The following is an 18,937-nucleotide window of genomic DNA, read 5'->3' as shown; positions in this document are numbered from 1 at the left end:
ATTAGGAAAAAGCACAAAAATATCTATGAAGGCTACAAACAGGAAACACCTATGAGTAATAAAATTATTTTTAAGCAAGTTTAAAATTGAAGGTCTTAACTCTGTACTTAAATATGCTTTTAAAAAAAGATCGAGAGCGGTGGATGCCAGTTAGCAATGTGTTCCAGTATTCATGTTGAGTTTAAGGAAGTAAATTTTTCTTTTCTTCCTAAAGCTTATTGCTTTGCCATTGGCTCTAGTTTGCCATGACTTTGGCCTCCCCCGATGTTTCCCCAGCAGAACAGCTGAATATTTCTGGCCACATTCTGGGTGTCACTCCCTAACAAAGAGAAAAGCCAACAGCTCTTCAAATTGCCCAAAGATTTAGAGTTTCCGTGAGCCGCCCATTTGTGTTTATTAATGTGTGCGTTGGATGTCCTGTGAGGTTGAAAATGCCTGAAACTCCAATTCTCCTTGACATCTGCAAAAGTCGTTACCAGTACATACTTGTACACACACACACACATTGGAAAGGGAAAAGAGCACATTCCAATAGGATTTAAATTTGGAGTTGCTGAAATGCTTGCATGTCACAGGCACAGGTCAAATTACAATTTAAAACTCGTTTGCTTGTTTGATATCAAAATGGGTAGATCACACAGTGTTTCCCTTTGGGTTTTTTTTTCCTAAAGAACATCAGAAACTAACACAAATAGAGTTCTAATTGAGTTTACCTTTAGTTCATATCTGTTGAAGGATTTGTACGTGGGAAGCTTTTGCTTGTGGATTGATAGTTTTGTCAACAGCTTCCTGCATGTGTTAAAATTCCTTTCATTTTGAGAGTTAAGCCCAAAAAGGGAATCATGGAAGAAATAGGCTTTAATCCAACATGACTGGTTGTGGGGATTTGTTAAGCTGTCAATTGCATAAGCCTTATAAAAGCCTCTGCAACACAACTCATTTTCCCATGTTGTCAGTTTGATACGCAATAGTGGCTAATCCAAACATCGCTACTTTCCCCTCCAACACTCCACCCATGCCAGGCAGTCTTCATTTTCTGTGGGGGGAATATGCGTCGTTGACCGTTGAGTCCCGTTGGCTCAGCCGAAGCCGGCCTGCTCCATGCGGCCCTTCAGTGGCTGTCGTGATAGGGGCCTGTACATGCTAATGGTTGTCTGTGACGTCCATGTACCCATGGAGTGTAGAATTTAACTTGCCACAGCAGCCTCCCCTAGGGGGGCTTCAACTTCACAAAACAGATGTATTTTTACCTTGGTACATTTTGTGTATTTTGCTTCCTGGGGATTTTCAGCTTTCAGTCCCCTATTTTGAATTTGGCTGTGCCGCGTGGTTCCTGTTCATATTTTTTTAAATACTGGAGAGAAACTTACATGTACGTAGCCAATCTAGAACATTTACAAATACATGTACATATTTACGATCTCGTCACAAGACAAAACTGCTATTGCATCATAAACTCTGGAACATTTAAAAGAGAAGCTAGGGGGTGTTTCGAAGTGCCTTAACCTGACGAGACATATTCCTCAATTAGCACATGCAGTCAAATTCCCCATAAATATGTTTCGAGGGTGAATTCTTGACCTGCCAGCCTTTGTTGTAGAGTTAGCATAGCAGGCATTCTGTGTGTGCATATCATCGTGACGGACATTACTGGGGCTGAGAACCCTGTCCTTAGCTGCGTCACGTCACAGCCACAAATTCAAAGCCAGACTTTATATGCAACATTAATACTGCCGCAAACTTATTAATAAAACTTTTGTGGATGCTGTTTGAATGGGGTAATAAAAGTAAACAGTACTTACCGACAAGTGATGAGTCTGCCATGTGGACATCTCCAGCTAGTCCGAGTGCGTCTATCTTAGACTCCTGCTTGCACCACTGGACCAGTTGCATCAAATGCGTATTAGCGTAGGCTGATACCAGTTCATTAATCACAGCGTGTATCTTTCTTGATTGTGAAAGATATAATTTAACACTTGTTGAAGAGCACTGAGCGATGGCATTTTTCAGGTTTAAATGCGTACAGTGTCCTGTGAAAAGTAAACACAGAGGGAATGAGTTACACGCTGTGGCACTTATACACCCACATACCTGGGCGTAATGTCGCTCTCTCGTTTTCAGAGAATGAACTCAGAAGTTCTTCCCCTCTGTCCCACCCTGCCAGACCGACGATGATATCGACTGTACCGCTCGACGCACCTCTGTTATGATTATTTTGTGATTCTGGCCAGAAGACTCGAAAAGTTCCATCCCTTCACGGCTTTCAGCCCGATCTGCTTCGAGGCCCCCAAAATGTCCATCGCTCCCCTGTTTTTATTTTGACGTCAGCAAATGGGAGCAGGCACACTCAGCACAGTCCTACCTGATGTACATGCTGCGCCGAAGAGAGAAAGAGAAATGAAAAAAAAAAATGTGTGGGCGGTCATCGAGCTGCACTACAAAGTCTGTACACACAGGCATTGAGTAATGACCCTGTGAAACCCATCCCGGTTTGTTTTTTGCCGGTGCTTTTCCATCTGTTTTCCTCATCAGCGTCTAGTCTTCTCCATCTCAACCCGGCTTCCTCATCTCCAGCGTCTCAACTTTTTTGTCTGTAACTGTTTGAAGTTTGGCTCCAAGTTTGCATCACATTTTTGTGATGTTCAGCATAGAAAAATGAACTGCTCTTTATATCACCAGCTTCTTCAGCAAAAACTCTGATTGCCGTGAAAACTTTCATCATTCACGATGTCACTCCTCACTCTGCAGAGTTTGTTCTCTTGCTTGTCTTAAAAACAACTGTACAGGTAGAGAATTGCACAAAAATCCACAAGAAAGTCACTTTTTCCCTTTCCATAAGAAGCAGTCTGTTCTCCATGTGTTAAGACAAAACAGCTGCAATGTTTTACTGTAGATGTTTCTCAGCAGGGAGAACTGTCGGAAAGTCCTGTGCCGAGAAGAGTTGACAGGTTTTGTGGAGGAAAGTCAAATGTAGTTGTATTGATTTGGGGCCAAGTCAGCCGGGATGTTGTGATGGTCACCGGATGCAACTTGCTGCCTGGCCCCCCGTCAGCCCGGTTGACTTGTAGCCGACTGGCCATACCCCGACCACTCTCATCCTCATCACCTACGACTCGGCCCATGCCTAAGTGGCCAGGCTGTGTACAGGAGATCTCGCTGTATGCTTGTGCTATTTTGGCACGTGCCTGCTGGCGAGCCGTGGAGCTGGTTTTCTTGTGAGTCGGCTCGAGGTATTCCTCCGCCTACACTGTCTCTGGATGCCAGCGAATAGCAACCCAAGATGATGATAATGATGACACTGATGATGAAGTCTGTGTCACAAAGACTGGTTACTCATGCATCATGTGACCCTGTTGAACAACCCCCCGTCTGAGTCAATTTTGAAGTTTATCAATGTGGAATATAACATACATACAATAGAACATCTCAAAGAACTTATAACTTCAAATCGCTTGTAGCAGTAACAAGACCTATCTCACCTTGCTGGCATGATGTGATTTTTAAATTTCATGAAGACAAGGCAGAAAAGATGCATATAGACTTATACCATGCATAAATCTACATGTCAATGTTGTACTACCGTGGTTACAACGTTACTACAGAGTAATGCTAAATAACTGAAAAGGGGTACTTTTAAATTGAAGAATATTTTGGAAAGTTTCACCTAAAAGGCCCCTCAGAAAACATGCAAAAAACATACTAATTGTACTTCAATCATTTTTTCTTCTTATTGAACAGCAAAGAGTGAAAAAGCCATTTCTCAGAACAAACCTTGACAACCAACAGAAAAGCAGAAAGATTTTGACTTCATTACAATTTTGACTACCGGTGCTTGGCTTGATGAATCCTGTTTGTGAAAATGCCTGATAAATATCGGCAGTGCATGATGAATTCAAACCGAGTCTTAAAACAGTTGGCTGATTTCTGATTTGGGTTGTTTTATTTTGGAATTGGAGTGGATTTGAATAGCTCAAACATTTGTTTGACAGTATAGTTTTGTTTGAACATTTTCTGTCTCGTTCTGATTGGAAGCAATTTGCTTAAAGTAATGTCAGATAACTTAATTTTATTGTTTCAAACCAAAAAAAGGGGATAGTTAATGCTCCATCACCTGATCTTGTTTTTTTTGTTACCATTGATTCCAAAAATGATTTCTATGTGAGGAAATGTGCTTTACAGGTATACTTGCATTTTTTTAATTGAAATTTATCATTAGTTTGAAACACCAGCATTGTAATTGTGGTTGAATTGCAGTTTTGCAATTTATATTACATAAAGCCAACTTTTATTGTTTAAAACCAATTAGAACACTTGGCCTCCCAACTTGGAGACTTGTCCAAGCTGTCAAGCAAAAACCTGAAAAAATGAGTTAAAAACTCAACTCGAGCAGTGAACCTCAAAGCGTGATTTGTGTCTGAGGACTTAAATAGAGGACCAGAGAGCTTCAGAGTGCGCAAAATGGTTACCCTAACAAATTGGCCCAAATTCCTCCCGAAATACCACCAGCTGGGACCAAAGGGCACACTAAGGTCACAGAAATTAGGCAGGTATTTTCCAGCCTGCCCCCCTTTCTCTCTGTCACCCTCACATCCGGCCCCTAATGTGTACACCCGCTCCGAGATTGATGTCACCGTAATTAGGTTTTCGTCCCACTCCCGCAAATGTACCCGGCTCAGTTGCCAAAGTATGCCCTGAATTCAGGCCTTGGACTATGTGGCAGCAATTGAGATGAGGGCATTCAAAGGACATCAAATATTTGATTTTCTCTTGTGCAACAACGGCACTGGTTGGTGCAAGGGGAGGGATGGTGTCAGGGCATGTACACCAACGCAGTGGCGCATCTCAGCTGGTTTTAGCCCCAGAGACACACTACACCGTCTTAACCGGTACTCTGAGCTCCCCACTAATTTGTCCCCTGCAAGGCCATGGACAGAGTAGCATTGCGTCGCGTGTCGCTCAGAGAGGGGTAGCCACGCGACTCTTGATAACTTTGGACAGGGTGGTATGTTGGCTTGGCCCCGGGTATTGCAGATACTTCTTCCGTGATATTTTGGTTGTACCTGTGTGCGCGTGGCGGGCGCTGTGAGGGAGGCCCCTCGGGTTAGGCTCAGCATGGTGTTGTGGAGTTGCACTTTGAGTTGGTTACAAAATACAAAACAGCTGGCTGTGTTTTCATTTTGTATCCTGTTTTTGTTAGGTAATGCTTCTCCCGCCCCTGAAAAAAACAAGCGTTGCAGCACTATAAATTATCTGGTTATATTTACATGTATGTGTAAAGTTTATATCAGAATGTGAGTGTTTCTGAATTTGCGTAAATCTGTCACGAACTGCCTTGCCATTTTATACAATACCTGCATAAATCATCATTCTCTGATTGGTGGATCGTTTGTCACATGTCATTTAATTATTTGTTCCATCCATCAGTACCCATTGAATAAAAACTTCATTTCATTTGAACGGTTCCTGCCCTCATTTCATATATTTCATTCCTAGTAAGAGGAAAATAATGTAGAGATGGGAACTAGTCTAACATTGCACATTACTACCAATGCGGCATGCAGCGGCCGCACTTTACACGTGAACCTGTTTCCCGAAATGGAGGACATTGACATGCAAGGACCAAATGGAGCTGGAAACTCTGTTTTTATTATTTCACTTCTAACGGAAAAGGAAATGTTGAGACAGTTTTTATGCTGGTATTGTATAAAACAAATTATGAATGCAAGCGTAAGAATAATTTCATGAGGGGACAGGCGAAATTTTCCATTCCCCCGCTGGTATGGGTCATGAAATGGAACACTTCGTCTGTCGCTTCATGAAAATATTCTCACTGTTTCTCGCATTTTCTATTTTGAACATCGTACTATTTCCTCATTTTCCTCAACTTGGGTTTTATTATGTTGACTGTCTTGGAGTTGGAAAAACCTGTTTATACTCTTTCACTTTGACAAAACCATACCTTTTCCTTAACTGCCAAACATCAATTTCAAATTTAGTTGGAACATGTACTTTGTACATGAAATATTTTCCGAACTTTTGTGTCATTATTGCTGTTGACATTGAACACTGTTTATTGAAGCTTTTGTGGGATTTTTACCAGGAGAATGATTTACATGTTGGTCTCATGCTTTGGGCTTCTATCTACCAGGAAACTTTTCAGTAGCAATTTAAGGGCTGGTATGTTGACAAACATTGCAAACATATTATTTGTGTACAAAACCCTTGAACATAAAATTATGTTTTGTTCATGGCCATTCTATGTCAGGTAAATAACAGCCAGCAATTCAACCTTTCACAGTGCCATCTTTTCCCACGTCAAACCCAACGTTATCCTGAGTGATTGCTGCTGTAAAAAAAAGAAGTCCCTGCACAAAAGAGAAATTAATAAAATGAAAAATTCAAATTTAGCGGAGGCAAAGCCTCCCCTCTTTGTTTGCTTGAGCATTCTTCAGATGATCTGTAAAAGAGAACACCTTGACCTGGTCAGCCGTGCCACCAGTTTGCCTCGACCAAAAAAAATGTTATCCTCCAGAAACATGTAACCTTTTCAGCCCAGACGTTGTGGCCTATGGCCAGCCCGGCCAGCAAGACAAGTGGGGGGGGGAGGGGGCAAGTGCCAGCTAAGCACGTGGGCAAGGCATGGTATATCTTGCAGTATCACCCCATCAGTTGTCTGCCTCATCTGGCAGGGCGCCAATCACTCCTCGTACTTGGTCCGTGCTGCTCCCGGCTGGATGTGCCCGGGTGACATAAACGGTAGCCCGACAGCAGTGTGCCCCGACAGCAGTGTGCCCCTTGTCAGCCCGATCCGTTTGCCACCGTCTGCGTTGTACATCATTTGGTGGGCAGTGGGGGCAACAACTGTCTTTGACAGTTTGGTCCCCCGTCTGAGTTGTCCATTTGGAGGCAGGGCTCCACTTTGACCTCTTACTGACCCTGCTGGTAAACCACCAGTGCTGAGCAGGTAATTTTCAACTGTGAAACTGCACAGGCAGCTGCTTGGACACAGGCATATCAGAGCCAAGCTGAAACACATCAGTGAATGGATTCAATACAACAGATCACAGTCTAGTATAATGACGTGTTTCTATGCATTCTGGAAGGGGTCTGTTGTTGTTTTCGTTTTTGTTTTCGTTTTCTTTTTGTCAAGATGCGGTTACTTCTCAAATACATGTGGTATTGACAGTGCCAATACAGAATTTGAATTTACGGTACATGGAATCGAACTCTTTTTCCCGAGTGCGAATGGTCATGACATTGGCTTCCCCTTTTTAGCTTTTAAAAACTTTTCAGGAATTAAAAATCAATGTATATTTACAGATCAACAGATCAACACCACGGTGTAACAGTTTGAAATGAAGGCTTTTCCACAATAATTGTGAACTACAATGTGAAACTGACAGACTAAACAAGTATACCTGTATGGCACCGTCTAAATAGTAATAACAAACTTTATAGCACATGCAATTACATGTGGCTGTTTTAGATTTTTATGTAAATTTCTTGCTAAGTAGATAAAGTCCCAGTCTCAGTTGCATACATGGAAATACTAGTACATGTACATGTACGTCGTGTATGTCGGTTAAAATACAAAAATATACATACATGCTTTGAAAATACGTGTAAGCTGTTGCTGGGGCTGTCAACAGGTAAATCCTGAAGGTCCGCATGCAGTCATCTTATACCATGCCTGCTGCAACGACAGCTGCCCACAGATGCAAACCCCCCCCCTTGAGTAGGTGTTAATTGCAATGAAGTACCAACTCACAAGCAGGTCCAGACTGAAAAGAGCTTGGGAGCTGGCCTGCCAGGGATAACGGCCAAAAATGGTCACTGCTCTGCCTGGCTAATCTCTGGCAGGATAGCAGATTGCTTGTATGCTTTAATGTCGCTTTTTGTGGACCACTGAGCTTCTTCTTTTTTCTTCTTCTTTCTTTGTTCTTGTTCACTCGATTGGCTGACGGTTTGTACAGGTGGTACTTGTTTGTAGCCTGCATTGCAAAGCAAATGAGATTTCAGCCAAAGCTGTTTTGAAAGTTTTGTCTTCCGTCAAACACTTGCAAAATGCACTTTGCAGAGTCAACTTCCGAGTGTTTTTCCCCCAAGTTTCACTGTTGTATTTGAAGTGCAGCAGGACTGTTTCATTTTGGTGTAACCAGGAATTGGTGTAGGTGTAGTAAAACTGGCCTCCTGAGGTGATCCATGAAGAAATCTATTTTCCCCGAAAGGAAGCCAAGGGAAAATGGAAGGCTCAGTGGATCACCACGAGATGAAGCAGCGGATTTTTGTTATATAACACCTGTGCAACAGATGCCGCATGATAACTGATTAATTTGATCTGAATGCATTTAAAACCACGTCTTTAAAAAATCATGTCTATTTGAATAAGGAATTTTTTTGAAAATTGACTAGCACTTTTCCTAACTTCACAGTATATTGGAACTCAACTCGGTAACATCAGCGCTTCAGAATGGGATACACACACCTTTATGCATTTGCACCAATTGTCATCCATATAGTTTGGTTGCTACCACTTTAGTTCTTGTGGTTATGCACAAAAAAGATAGCTAAAATAGTGAATGCCATATGACTGGCTCTCAGCCAATCCCCTCCTACCTCCATGAATCAACAAACAGAATTTTGGGTGAGGAGTTATAAAAAAAAACGGTAAAATTTATAGAATTTTTTTATATGGGAAAAAAGGGTAAATTGACCCCCAAAATTAGTAAGCATTTGACTATCCATAATTTGCAGAAAGTTTTTGTCTAGTTTCTAAATACTGCTTCAGTTTAACTTTGCCTCATAACGCTTGATAAATTGAAACTATGAGAGAACACAGAATTGATGAACTCTGGGGAAAACTACTGGACAGTGGTGAGCTAAAATGTTGAAACACACCCATTAAACAGCTCTAGTATTGATTATTTTTAAATATTTTTTCACTAACCAGTAGTGAATAATGCAGGTTTAGTACCACACAGCTGATGCTATTATGTGATCAGAAACATTTTATTGTGCTCGTCACAAATTCAGGACAGTGGTTTTATTAATTTCCATAATTGAAATATTTTTGGGGGAGGTAGATTGAGCATGTGTCTGCCTTACCACTACCTACCATTTAAAACGCAACAGAAAGGCCCAGATTTGGAGAACTTCACAAATTATATGATGTGCTTATACAGCCACTTCTGAGCAGCGGGACTCCCATGAGTGCCAACAGTCAGCACACAGTTCCTCTCCCTGCCCTCTATCACAAAAGCCTAACCCTGGCATTCGTGTTTAGTTTTTCACAAAAGTCTTCAACAGAAGAATGTGCCCGAACCCAAATATGGGGAGAATGTTCTCAAAGCTATTTTCCGACTTCCTGCCTGACATTAAAACTGTCATGAAAGCAAATTGCACATGAGGGTCCCTAGGTTACAGTGTTGTCGACTCAAGTCCCAAATTTTTCAACTTGAGGTTTGACTTGGAACAAAATTACCTTCAGTTGATTTAACTTCCATTATTTTGCTTTGTTTGAAGTTGTTGTAATTACCGACTTTTGTTGCAATATGCAGAAGGGAAATGCAAAAAGATGAAAAAAAAAAATCCTGACTTTCTTGGCTCACATATATAAAAAAAAAATCATAAACTCTGTGGCAGGTAAGTCAGACCCGTTTTTGTCAAACATCACAGGTCAGAAATCAGAAAATGTGACAAGTATCACGTCAGTTTAATTAAGACTTCGGACAGGCTTTTCAAATGGCTGGGGTGATGACTTGTCTTGAAAAAATTTACTTGTTACATATTGTGTAGAAAAAAAAGACACTACCTTGTTGCTGTATGTACGTCAGGCTTATACCTAGTAACATTGCTGCAAGACATTTTTCAGGTATTAGAAAGAGTTGGTAAGGTTAACTGTCCAAGTGGGAAAAAAGCATTGTAGTAGGAACAGTTTGGGGGAACATACTCAAGTTGTTGACTCAATCCAGTTCATGAAGTGGCAAACTAGTGGCCAACTTAGATTTCTCAGCACTTTTTTGTTTGCCATTTTTCAAAGTGTGGAAAAAGTACGGCCACACCCACCATTAAATAGATCAGTTATTGTCTATACATTCTTCATTATCAGACTAGGAGAAGGTGGATGTCAATGCAAGCTCAGCCAATACTTATTTGAAATGACCCTTTGAGCCTTGAGATACCTTTCATCAACAACAAATAGTCTGTTCCACGTGGCAAGGCTCCAGATGTTGCAACAAAACACGGTTTCCAGGAGTTGCACCTTGGTAGTAGCTACTAGTACAGTTATCTTAGCTGTGGTTATTGAGTAGTTGCAGTCACCTCGATCGTTTGGAGAGATTTGTACTCTCCCAGCTGGTGAGGCGACCAATTGAAGCTGTCAACAGGGAGAGCTTCAGGTAGGTTTTTCAGTGTGCCGATACGGGCCAATGACAGCCAGACCATAACAAGCAAGCAGAGCAAAGAGGATGTAACCCCCCACCCTCCCACTGTGTTACCTGCATGGAGACTCAAGATGGCATGGCAGAAAAAATACATGCAACTGTGAGCAGAATTTTAACATTTCCTCAAATGTCAGAAAAACTTGATCCAGTTCAAATGTATTCGTGTCGCGTCAGTTGTACGTCCGCATCAATTCCAGTTTAACACTCTTCTAAAATGTTTACTGAAAGGTTTGTCGATGCAGCAATGTGGCTACTTCCTTTAAAAACTTTCTTAGTTTGTAATTACTTTGAGTTCATATCTTTGTGCAGATTCTGACTAAACTTTTCACTTCTTCGACCAAAAAAAAGCCCTCCCAAGATTTTTGGCTTTAAAACTTGAGAAATGAAGTGAGTCAGAATATGTGCAGGGCGTGCATTAAGCAATCGTCACATTGTGTAATATGAGGCTGTTTTCACAAATAGTAAAGGACAATGTAAAATGCCAAACCCACTTATTCAGTTAAGGTCTATTTAAATATTATCCTCAAAAATGGTTCAAAAAGAGCCATCACATAAGGTTAGAAAATATCAGGCTACAAAGGGGAACTTTGGTAATACAGATTGAGGTGAAACTTTGAGTGTATGAGTTGGTACTTGTGTTGCTGTACTCATCATCAACCCGAGCACAAATACAGGAAGGCTTCTCCAAGAGTTCAGGTAAAGTCCAAAGCTGTAGAGATTGCTGGTTCCAGCGTCGTTGCCTTGAAAAGCCTCTCAACTGAAAAAAGGGTGGGGGGAAACGATGTATTCCTGCTGTCCTGTATTTTGCTGAAGGGCATAAGCTTGTACTGCATCTCCTCTTTCAGTGTGTTACCCCGAATTCCTCAAAGTTCTCCATCTCTAGGACGTCACTGTTCCTTCCGTGGTTTTTTTTCCCCCATACACTGCCTCCCGGGGTTGTGCAGCAGCCCGGTATCGTCATTATCATCATCGTCGATTGGTTGTGCAGGCTGCTGGGACATCTACCCAGCGCCCAGAAACACACTTTTTTTTCCTTGTACAAGCGGGTCACTGATCAGCACACTGTGCTGTACTCCACGTCTGCTCCACAGTGACGCACCTGGGATGTGTTGGAACCTGTTAATTGTGACCGGCACATCTGGTTGGTCAAATTAGGGCTTGGGCCGTGGCCGGCTTATCCTAAATAGGTAACACAGTCCAGGGCTCCGCAAAGAGGGCTCACTATGTCACTGTGACACATACAGACGCCCGCATGTGGGAGTCGATCCGAATGCAATGAATCACATGCCGTGTGGTATTCTCCCCCTCAGACAGTGAAGTACTGTTGTCGCTTGACCAATTGTAGATGTTGTGTACATAACCTCTGTCTCGGCTTGTTATCAGTGGTGGGGTTATGAGATATACCTCTGCATCAATGGAAATGTTTCCCCCCCCTCTTTTTTCAATCCGCCATATTGAAAATAAAAAGGAATTTTAGCTCTGGAAATAGTAAAATGGAGTGATATACGATTGAACAGTCATTGATAGGCATATGTGTCTTGCGTGTCCGGCTTACAGCCACATTCCGTAGTCTGCAAGTTTCTGTGACAATAAAATTGCCCCTGTGCTTCCTCTTTTGACATGGACTTCAGCTCCGTTACATGCTGATGTAATGTGTCACGCATGTATGGCATTGCTGTCATCAGGATTATAGTCAAATTTCCCCCTTCAAATTGTTAAGTCATGACTTAGTGGCATGTACAATGTACCAATAGATATCGATGAATCGACCGTGTGGTATGGTATCTGCGTGTGGCATATGAAATTTCAACAGTTTCTGGAATGCACTGGTATGTTAGATCCTACCAAAATATTTGAGGCATCTTGATGGCAAATCAGTACCAATACTGAAAGTTTCTCTCTTTTTTCCCCCTATTTTTGACCCATGATGGCAAAAATTTACTTAACTGGGAAAGGGTGATCTTTCTTAAGTCATTGCAGTTGGTTGTTCCCGATTATTTATGCATGACCCAAGCATCATCTTCAAATCCCTATAAAATCAACTACATGCTTGTGGAAAACTTTTATTAATTGTTGAACAATCCATCCCAAAGTTCTGGTTTCTCTTTAGAACAACCCCTGTATGCTAAACAAGAAAAAACACAACAAGAAATGTTGAAGTACGTCAAGATTACGGTGATGTACTCGGGGGAAAAAAAAAATTGCCAGGAACTTCCATGAGGTGTCTTTCACATATTACAGCAACGCAGTTGATCTCGCTACAGAGGTTGCAAAGTTAAACAGTTGGCCAAATATTGCCAATTCATTTCTGTTTGACAGATGACCAGTCACTGTCCCCAAAGCAGACTGGTCCGTTGTAAGCGGAGGAGCCAAAGAATCGCCTCTTCCTGTTGGTCAGTTTTAGTAAATTTATCTGCTGGATGTCATTCTCTGGGCTCCAAAATACTTACTGAAAAAAATACCACCGACTTTGCAACAAAACCCCCCAAAATCACAGGGAGCATTAAATCCCTTTCATCATTTTCATTCATCTGACGTGCAATGTATCTGGGTTACTTTGCATGGCTTTTAAACTGAAACTTTCCAAATTGTAATTGAACTTAATTCATTATGTTGGCGTGAATTCAAATATTACAGCTGCTGGTAGACTAATGTTACAAACATTACTCACGTACTTGTACATGAATCTGTAATTACTCAACAGCAGGAACCTGAATGCAGGCTAAGATATGCACTTGGAAATAACCCCTCCCCCCATATACCGTGGCGCACTTGAAGCTTAAGTTATCCTTAAGCCAGTCATTGAGGGCGCCATACCTTAAAACAAGCATTTCTGTATAGCACAGCTGGGGTATGGGTCATGTGTCCCAATGGTTTGTGTACATGATTGTCAGCCTTCTTGTGTATTGAATTTCCAATAACAAAATATGGCGCTGCAACCCATTCTATCACAGTTTTAGTTGTTCATCCAAGATTAGATAAGGGTTGGAGAGTCAGCTCTTATTAAAAAGTTGCACCCACATAGGCCCACAGACACTGTATCACATGTTCATCTTGGAAGTACATGTAGGTGCAAAAAGAAAGATCGGTCAGGGGTAAGATTTCTCCCCAAATTCAGTTTTTTCCACAGGAATTTCCTAGGTTTAGTCGATGTACACCCTTTTTCAATGAAACTCTATCTAAGAAATTCCTTGAAGTTGCAAAAATAAAGTTCTCTAACCAGCAACTAAATGTTGTAAGACTGCGTATACAGAAGGAAACAAAATCCATAATAGATGGTTCTAACTTAAAGACTAAGTATCAGTGTGCACTATTGCTCGGTGCACCGGCAGGATTGGGTTGTGTACCCGGAAAACCTAGCTGAGCTAATTGAGTCACTGGGTTACATGAATAGACAGGCCAGTCACAGCGGGGCCAGCAGCGCAGGTAAAAAAAAATACCTTTACCCTTGGTCGCCCACACAAAGGGGAGGGAGGATTTCGGTGCATCGTGGCAAAATGTCACCCACAGATAATAGCACATGTAGGGTGCCCAAACCCAAATGTCACTGGTGAAATGACTTACGTGCCTTTTACATGAGTTCATGTTTTTTCTTTTGGGTTCCTCCCAAACACCCAAATATCCTTGGAATGTCACCTGGGTGCACCACCCACATGCTGTCTATTGAATACCCAGCATTTTAGGTTCCTCGGTACCCAGTGAACCTAAATGTCATCTGGGTTTAAACTCACAGCTGGGTATTCAGTGAACACTTGCCCGAGGAACACAAACCATTCCAAATGTCAGCTCTGGGTAATTGTTTGGTTTGCAGCAGAAACGACATTTGGTGCTTTACATGGTATGCTTCCGCTACAAACTACACGACTATATGAGAGTACACTATATAGAATTCCAAATATTTTTCTTGTTCATTTTTGGGTGAAGATTGGTCACTTTTGATTGGACATGTGAACAGAACACAGAAAATTGTTGTTGAAAAATCAGGGATTCTATGATGTGCAGTTGGCACAAGCAGTCTAATGTTGACAACATTAACTTCACTAAATTCACCGACCATTCCGTTTCTAGAAACCAAATCTAAACTGGTAAGTACGAATCAAGTCTGTACCAGAGGATTTCAGTTAGGCCTATCTTAAGTTCGTGTATTTTGTCTTTGTAGTACATGAACTTGTCAAGTGCAAGCAACGCTTTGCAAACTGGGTGCCTGTATTTGCAGAATATGGGGATCATAAGGTTGCATGGGTTCCTGTCAGTTTTGTAAATCATGAGGAGGCATTACAAAATGTAACTTGAAGTTGTCATGGCGTTCTGTGCTTGTCTTCTCTTGTTAATTCTAGAATGATATTAGTGTGCTTTAGAATGCACATCTATAGTTTGTATTCTTATTTGCCAAGGCAATCCCACTGTTACCCGGTGTTTAGTGCATGTTTGATGACCGTGACATGCCTGGATAAACATTGCAAGGTGAAAACTTTGGATGTTTACCTGCCCATGCAAGAGGCCCTGTGCTGCATTGCCTATAGGCATAGGATGCACAGACACGTGCAATCAGCTTTTGTTAGTGGGTAAACCACACATTGCAACATAATGTATCAATTGAATCACAGTCACTTTATCAGAGGCACATTTTGAAATTTGAGAGAGGGCTATTTGGCTTGTAGTTAATTGACACAGAATTTGATTGTTGGAAACACTTTTTGATTTTGCAAGCAATATCCCAATTGTAATCTCATTTCTTCCACTGACTTCAGAATTTCTCTTTTGGTGTTCTGGACGGAGCTAGCAAAATTTCTAACCTAACACCATCGATATAGTGGCTTCGTCCTTCCGCACTGCTATGTTGAACCTGTTTGTCCACAGTTTTACCTTGGTGTGTTATGTTTCTGACTGGTAAAATATATGTCCACATACCACATTTGCAGGTGCACAAATTGCACCAAGGCTATCCAACCAACAGCTCCTGTTTGTTAAGTTGAAGTTGAAAAGCTGTCAATGCCTTGTACAAAGTTGTGATTCCCATATAACTCAGCTACTCTAGCATTCAGGACAGTTCAGTATACCAGTATAGCCTATACTTCGACAACAAGCAGATGGCCCACTGATCACGAAACAAAAAACACGACAATATAAGTGAACAGTAGCACTCTATAACAACACTTGTACGGTAGGTCTGAGCATTGAAAATTCATTAATGAACATGCTAATTCAATTTATGTAGTGCTTCATTCAAACATTCCCTGTGCCTCTTGTGTGCAGACCATAAAGATACAGAGGGAAGACAATAAAGAATTTTTCTGTTTTTCTGAGGTTCAAGGAAATCCCCGCCGAAATATTCTGAGGGAACTGCGCAGAATCAAGTATGAGCTAAGAAACTTGGGCTGCTTGAGGGTTCAAAGGTGGGAGTGTGTGGTGAATGTAATCCCCAAAATTTTCCACAAATTAAAGGCTACTCTGGTATCACCCATCAGACTAGCAAGAACAGCATCAGTTTCAACATCCAACTGGTTCACGTCATGTCTTGCTGTTTGATACGTGTAATTCTATGGCAGATGGAAATGGCAATTCTTTTTGTACCGGTACGCTGCTCCATTTTCTTCAAAACCACAATATATGGAAGTAGTCAACACCAAGTCATTGATGTCAACTGCTTAGATAATTTTTCGGTCACGTGGCCTGGGAATATGAATGGCTTTTGAGATTATATGACAGTTACAGGTCTCAACTGATATACCATTTCTTGCTCTTTTCTGCCTTTTAAAAATTCTTCCCCCCCCCGCCCCCCATGTCTTGTGACCGTGCCTTGGAATCCCCAAGGACCAACAGCAAGCCTGCACCCCCAAGGGTCATCCCGAGGCCCTCCCACTCCCTGTCAATATCCTTCCTCCCTTTATTTTTGTTATTTTGGTCATTGGTAGGATTTGGGGGTACGCCGGGGAATCTTGGAAGTTACATTTCTCCAAGCAGTGCAGGAGGCGGCGGAAAGGAATACGCTTTTCCTCCCACCCACAAGAAAATCTTTCTAAAAAAAAACACCAAAAAACATTGCATGTCTCCCAAGGTGTTCCACTGCAGCAACTCCATGAGGTATCAAGACTGACAAAGCGGAGATGGTTGATAGGGAAGAAAATAGGGGTGATCAGACAGGTGGTTCGGCGTGACTGACAGCTCTTTCTTTTCTTTTTGTTTTCACACTGAATTTAAATTTGCGAAAGAAAGACAAAAAGCAGAAAAGAATAAAGAATCTCTGTGATTTTTGAGAGAAGGGATTCTGCCTCATCTGAAAGTCCAGTGTGGCTGTTAGATCTCGGGCAAATGTAATTTGCATGTTCCAAGTGCATGTAGTTTGCATGCAGTTACAGGCGTAGCTAGACAAAATCTTAAAGACTTCAACTTTGCAGATATGGCTTGCCTCTAATGTCGAAAAAAGAATGTTGCTGATAATTAACTAAGATTGTTGGCTTCCCCCATGAACTTATTTTGTGAGAGTTTGAACAGAGTCAGAAATGTGAGGGTTGAATCTTTCAGATTTATGAACCCGAGTTAATGACTTGGACTGGAGTCAGACTTAGCCACTGTTTTGTAAACTTGAGACTTGGCTTGATGTGGGAAATAATGACTTAAGACATGACTTTTGGAAATGACTTTGTGACTTTACAGCAGTAGAACCCTCTGAAAGTAGTTATATTTAAACAATATTCATACCAAAGATTTATGACGCGCTGGTATCGGGCAAAAATGTTGTTTAAGGCGCAATACAAATATAAATCAAGTAAAATTAACAAAAATAATAAACCCGTCCTTGAACAAGTGGGTTTTGAGAGAAACCTTGAAGTCAGTGATGGAAGAGATGGTGTAAATATCCGAAGGGAGTTTGTTCCACAGATATGGGTCCATATATGCGGGTCCACATGAGAGAAGGATCTATCCCCTTTAAGTGTGTGTTTGGGGGACAGCAAGCAAAGTAAAGCCTAGTTGCTATGTGTGGTCACAATGCTGCAGTGCCAGCAAGCATGTAAGAAGTCAAAATGCAAGAAGAAATGGTACATGTCGCAATTCCACCAAAATACTCCAAAAAAAGGGACATTCTCAAGCTAAACTGGCACTCCAGTTTGATGTGTTTGTTTGTGATCAGCATTTTGGTTGATGATGAGGATTTCACTGTTCAGTCATGAGGAGAAAATGGGCAAAGTAAGTGCTGTTGAGAGAGAGGGTCATCGTTTTATATATAAGCACATTGTGTGTATTTGTATGGGCCCACAGCTGACAACTCGAAGCAGGCAGTCTGCAAAACTTCGACATGATGCAAATACGGCCGTTTCACAATAGTGCGTCACCAAGAGTTTGCAACGCGTTGGCCAATCACAATGCGTGAAATTTGTCGACCCAAAGCGCGTTTGGAAAGGGTCGACAAATTTCGCGTGTTATGATTGGCCAACGCGTTGCAAACTCTTGGTGGCGTGCTATTTTGAATTGTCCGTATTGTCTGGATTTCCATGTGACTGCTTGTCATCAGGGACTGTTTGATGATATTCTCTTACTCGCATTGCATCATTATGGAAACAAGGCTTTAGTGTTGTTGAAGACAGTCACACTTTACACATATCAGATCAGTAATCTGTTTGTTTCCTAGACAGGTGCAATGCAGATCTGACAAAACGTTAGAGCCGTGGGAATTGATTGTGCCAAATACATAGTGCAAATACTGACAGTCCACCACTCCAAATCTGAAATGTGCCCACTTACAATATCCAGTGGTCTATTTGGGGACCCCGACTAGTTGCCATTTTTTGCCCCCCTACCCAAAAACTCAACATGCCTCTGGTAATATCAAGTATGCTAATAATAATCAGAACTCGTCTTCGGATAAATAGTGATTAGTGCTGAGTGCCTTCTCATGGAAAAAAAATTCCAAAGACTTGGGAAAACACTACTTCTATTTTAATAGTATCTTACAAATGTTAAGGTTTTTTATTTATCTCAGTAGGCAGGAAATGAAGATACATGTATTAAGGCATCATCTGTCACAATGATTCCCAAAGTTGGATTTTTGTAGCCTTATTATACATGTATATAGTACCATATTGGAGGAAGGGGAGACTAGGGCCCAGCTTTGCCCCCAGGTCAAGCTTCTGGCGGTATTAAGATTGTTTAGTGGCCAACTTGGACATTTCAAACCTCCCCAAGCACTGCTCGATTTGGTGGAGGTTGCATCTTGTCCACCCACATGGCTGGCAGGAAGAGGCCGATATGCACCTGCACGGGCATAACATTCTCACGTCTATACCTCGGTGAATTGCGACAAGTTGGGTTCTTAATGTCAAGCGCGTACATGTATGCATGAGAACAAGTGTTGTCTTCAGCACTTCAGGACCGATAAAAACCCATATGAATGCAAAGTTAATTGAAAGCTTTATGGACTGGACATTCTGGGGACATTGTTAAAAGTAGTACATCCGCTCTCCTGTATTTTAAAAGTTGCTAAAAACTCTGTTTGG

General features: G+C 41.6%; 1 protein-coding gene and 1 long non-coding RNA gene across 4 annotated transcripts in view; one reads left to right on the top strand and one right to left on the bottom strand.

The window, feature by feature from the left end:
* The window catches only part of mib1 (mindbomb E3 ubiquitin protein ligase 1), a 161,412-nt gene that overhangs the window by 56,047 nt on the left and 86,428 nt on the right, over positions 1-18,937 (top strand). Inside the window, exon 1 of one of the 3 annotated variants that reach the window (XM_087148893.1) lies at positions 14,102-14,280. The exons of 1 other annotated variant lie outside the window; for it this stretch is intronic. In XM_087148893.1, the coding sequence (XP_087005019.1) occupies positions 14,222-14,280 (59 nt within the window). In that variant the 5' untranslated portion in view covers positions 14,102-14,221. Of the gene's footprint in view, positions 1-14,101; positions 14,281-14,303; positions 14,528-18,937 lie in introns of those variants that run through there. One more of the 3 variants, XM_087148895.1, reaches the window with a different exon arrangement.
* Positions 1-18,937, bottom strand: part of LOC147796120 (uncharacterized) — a 54,717-nt gene that overhangs the window by 6,154 nt on the left and 29,626 nt on the right. The window contains exon 2 of the long non-coding RNA XR_015428301.1: positions 1,803-2,030. This is a non-coding gene — a long non-coding RNA (uncharacterized LOC147796120). The remainder of the gene's footprint in view (positions 1-1,802; positions 2,031-18,937) is intronic.

This window comes from Acanthaster planci, linkage group LG18 (genome assembly GCF_054643075.1).
Source record: "Acanthaster planci isolate LZ-2023a linkage group LG18, COTS_SCS, whole genome shotgun sequence".
NCBI lineage: Eukaryota > Metazoa > Echinodermata > Asteroidea > Valvatida > Acanthasteridae > Acanthaster > Acanthaster planci.
This window is presented reverse-complemented; position numbering and strand designations above follow the sequence as displayed.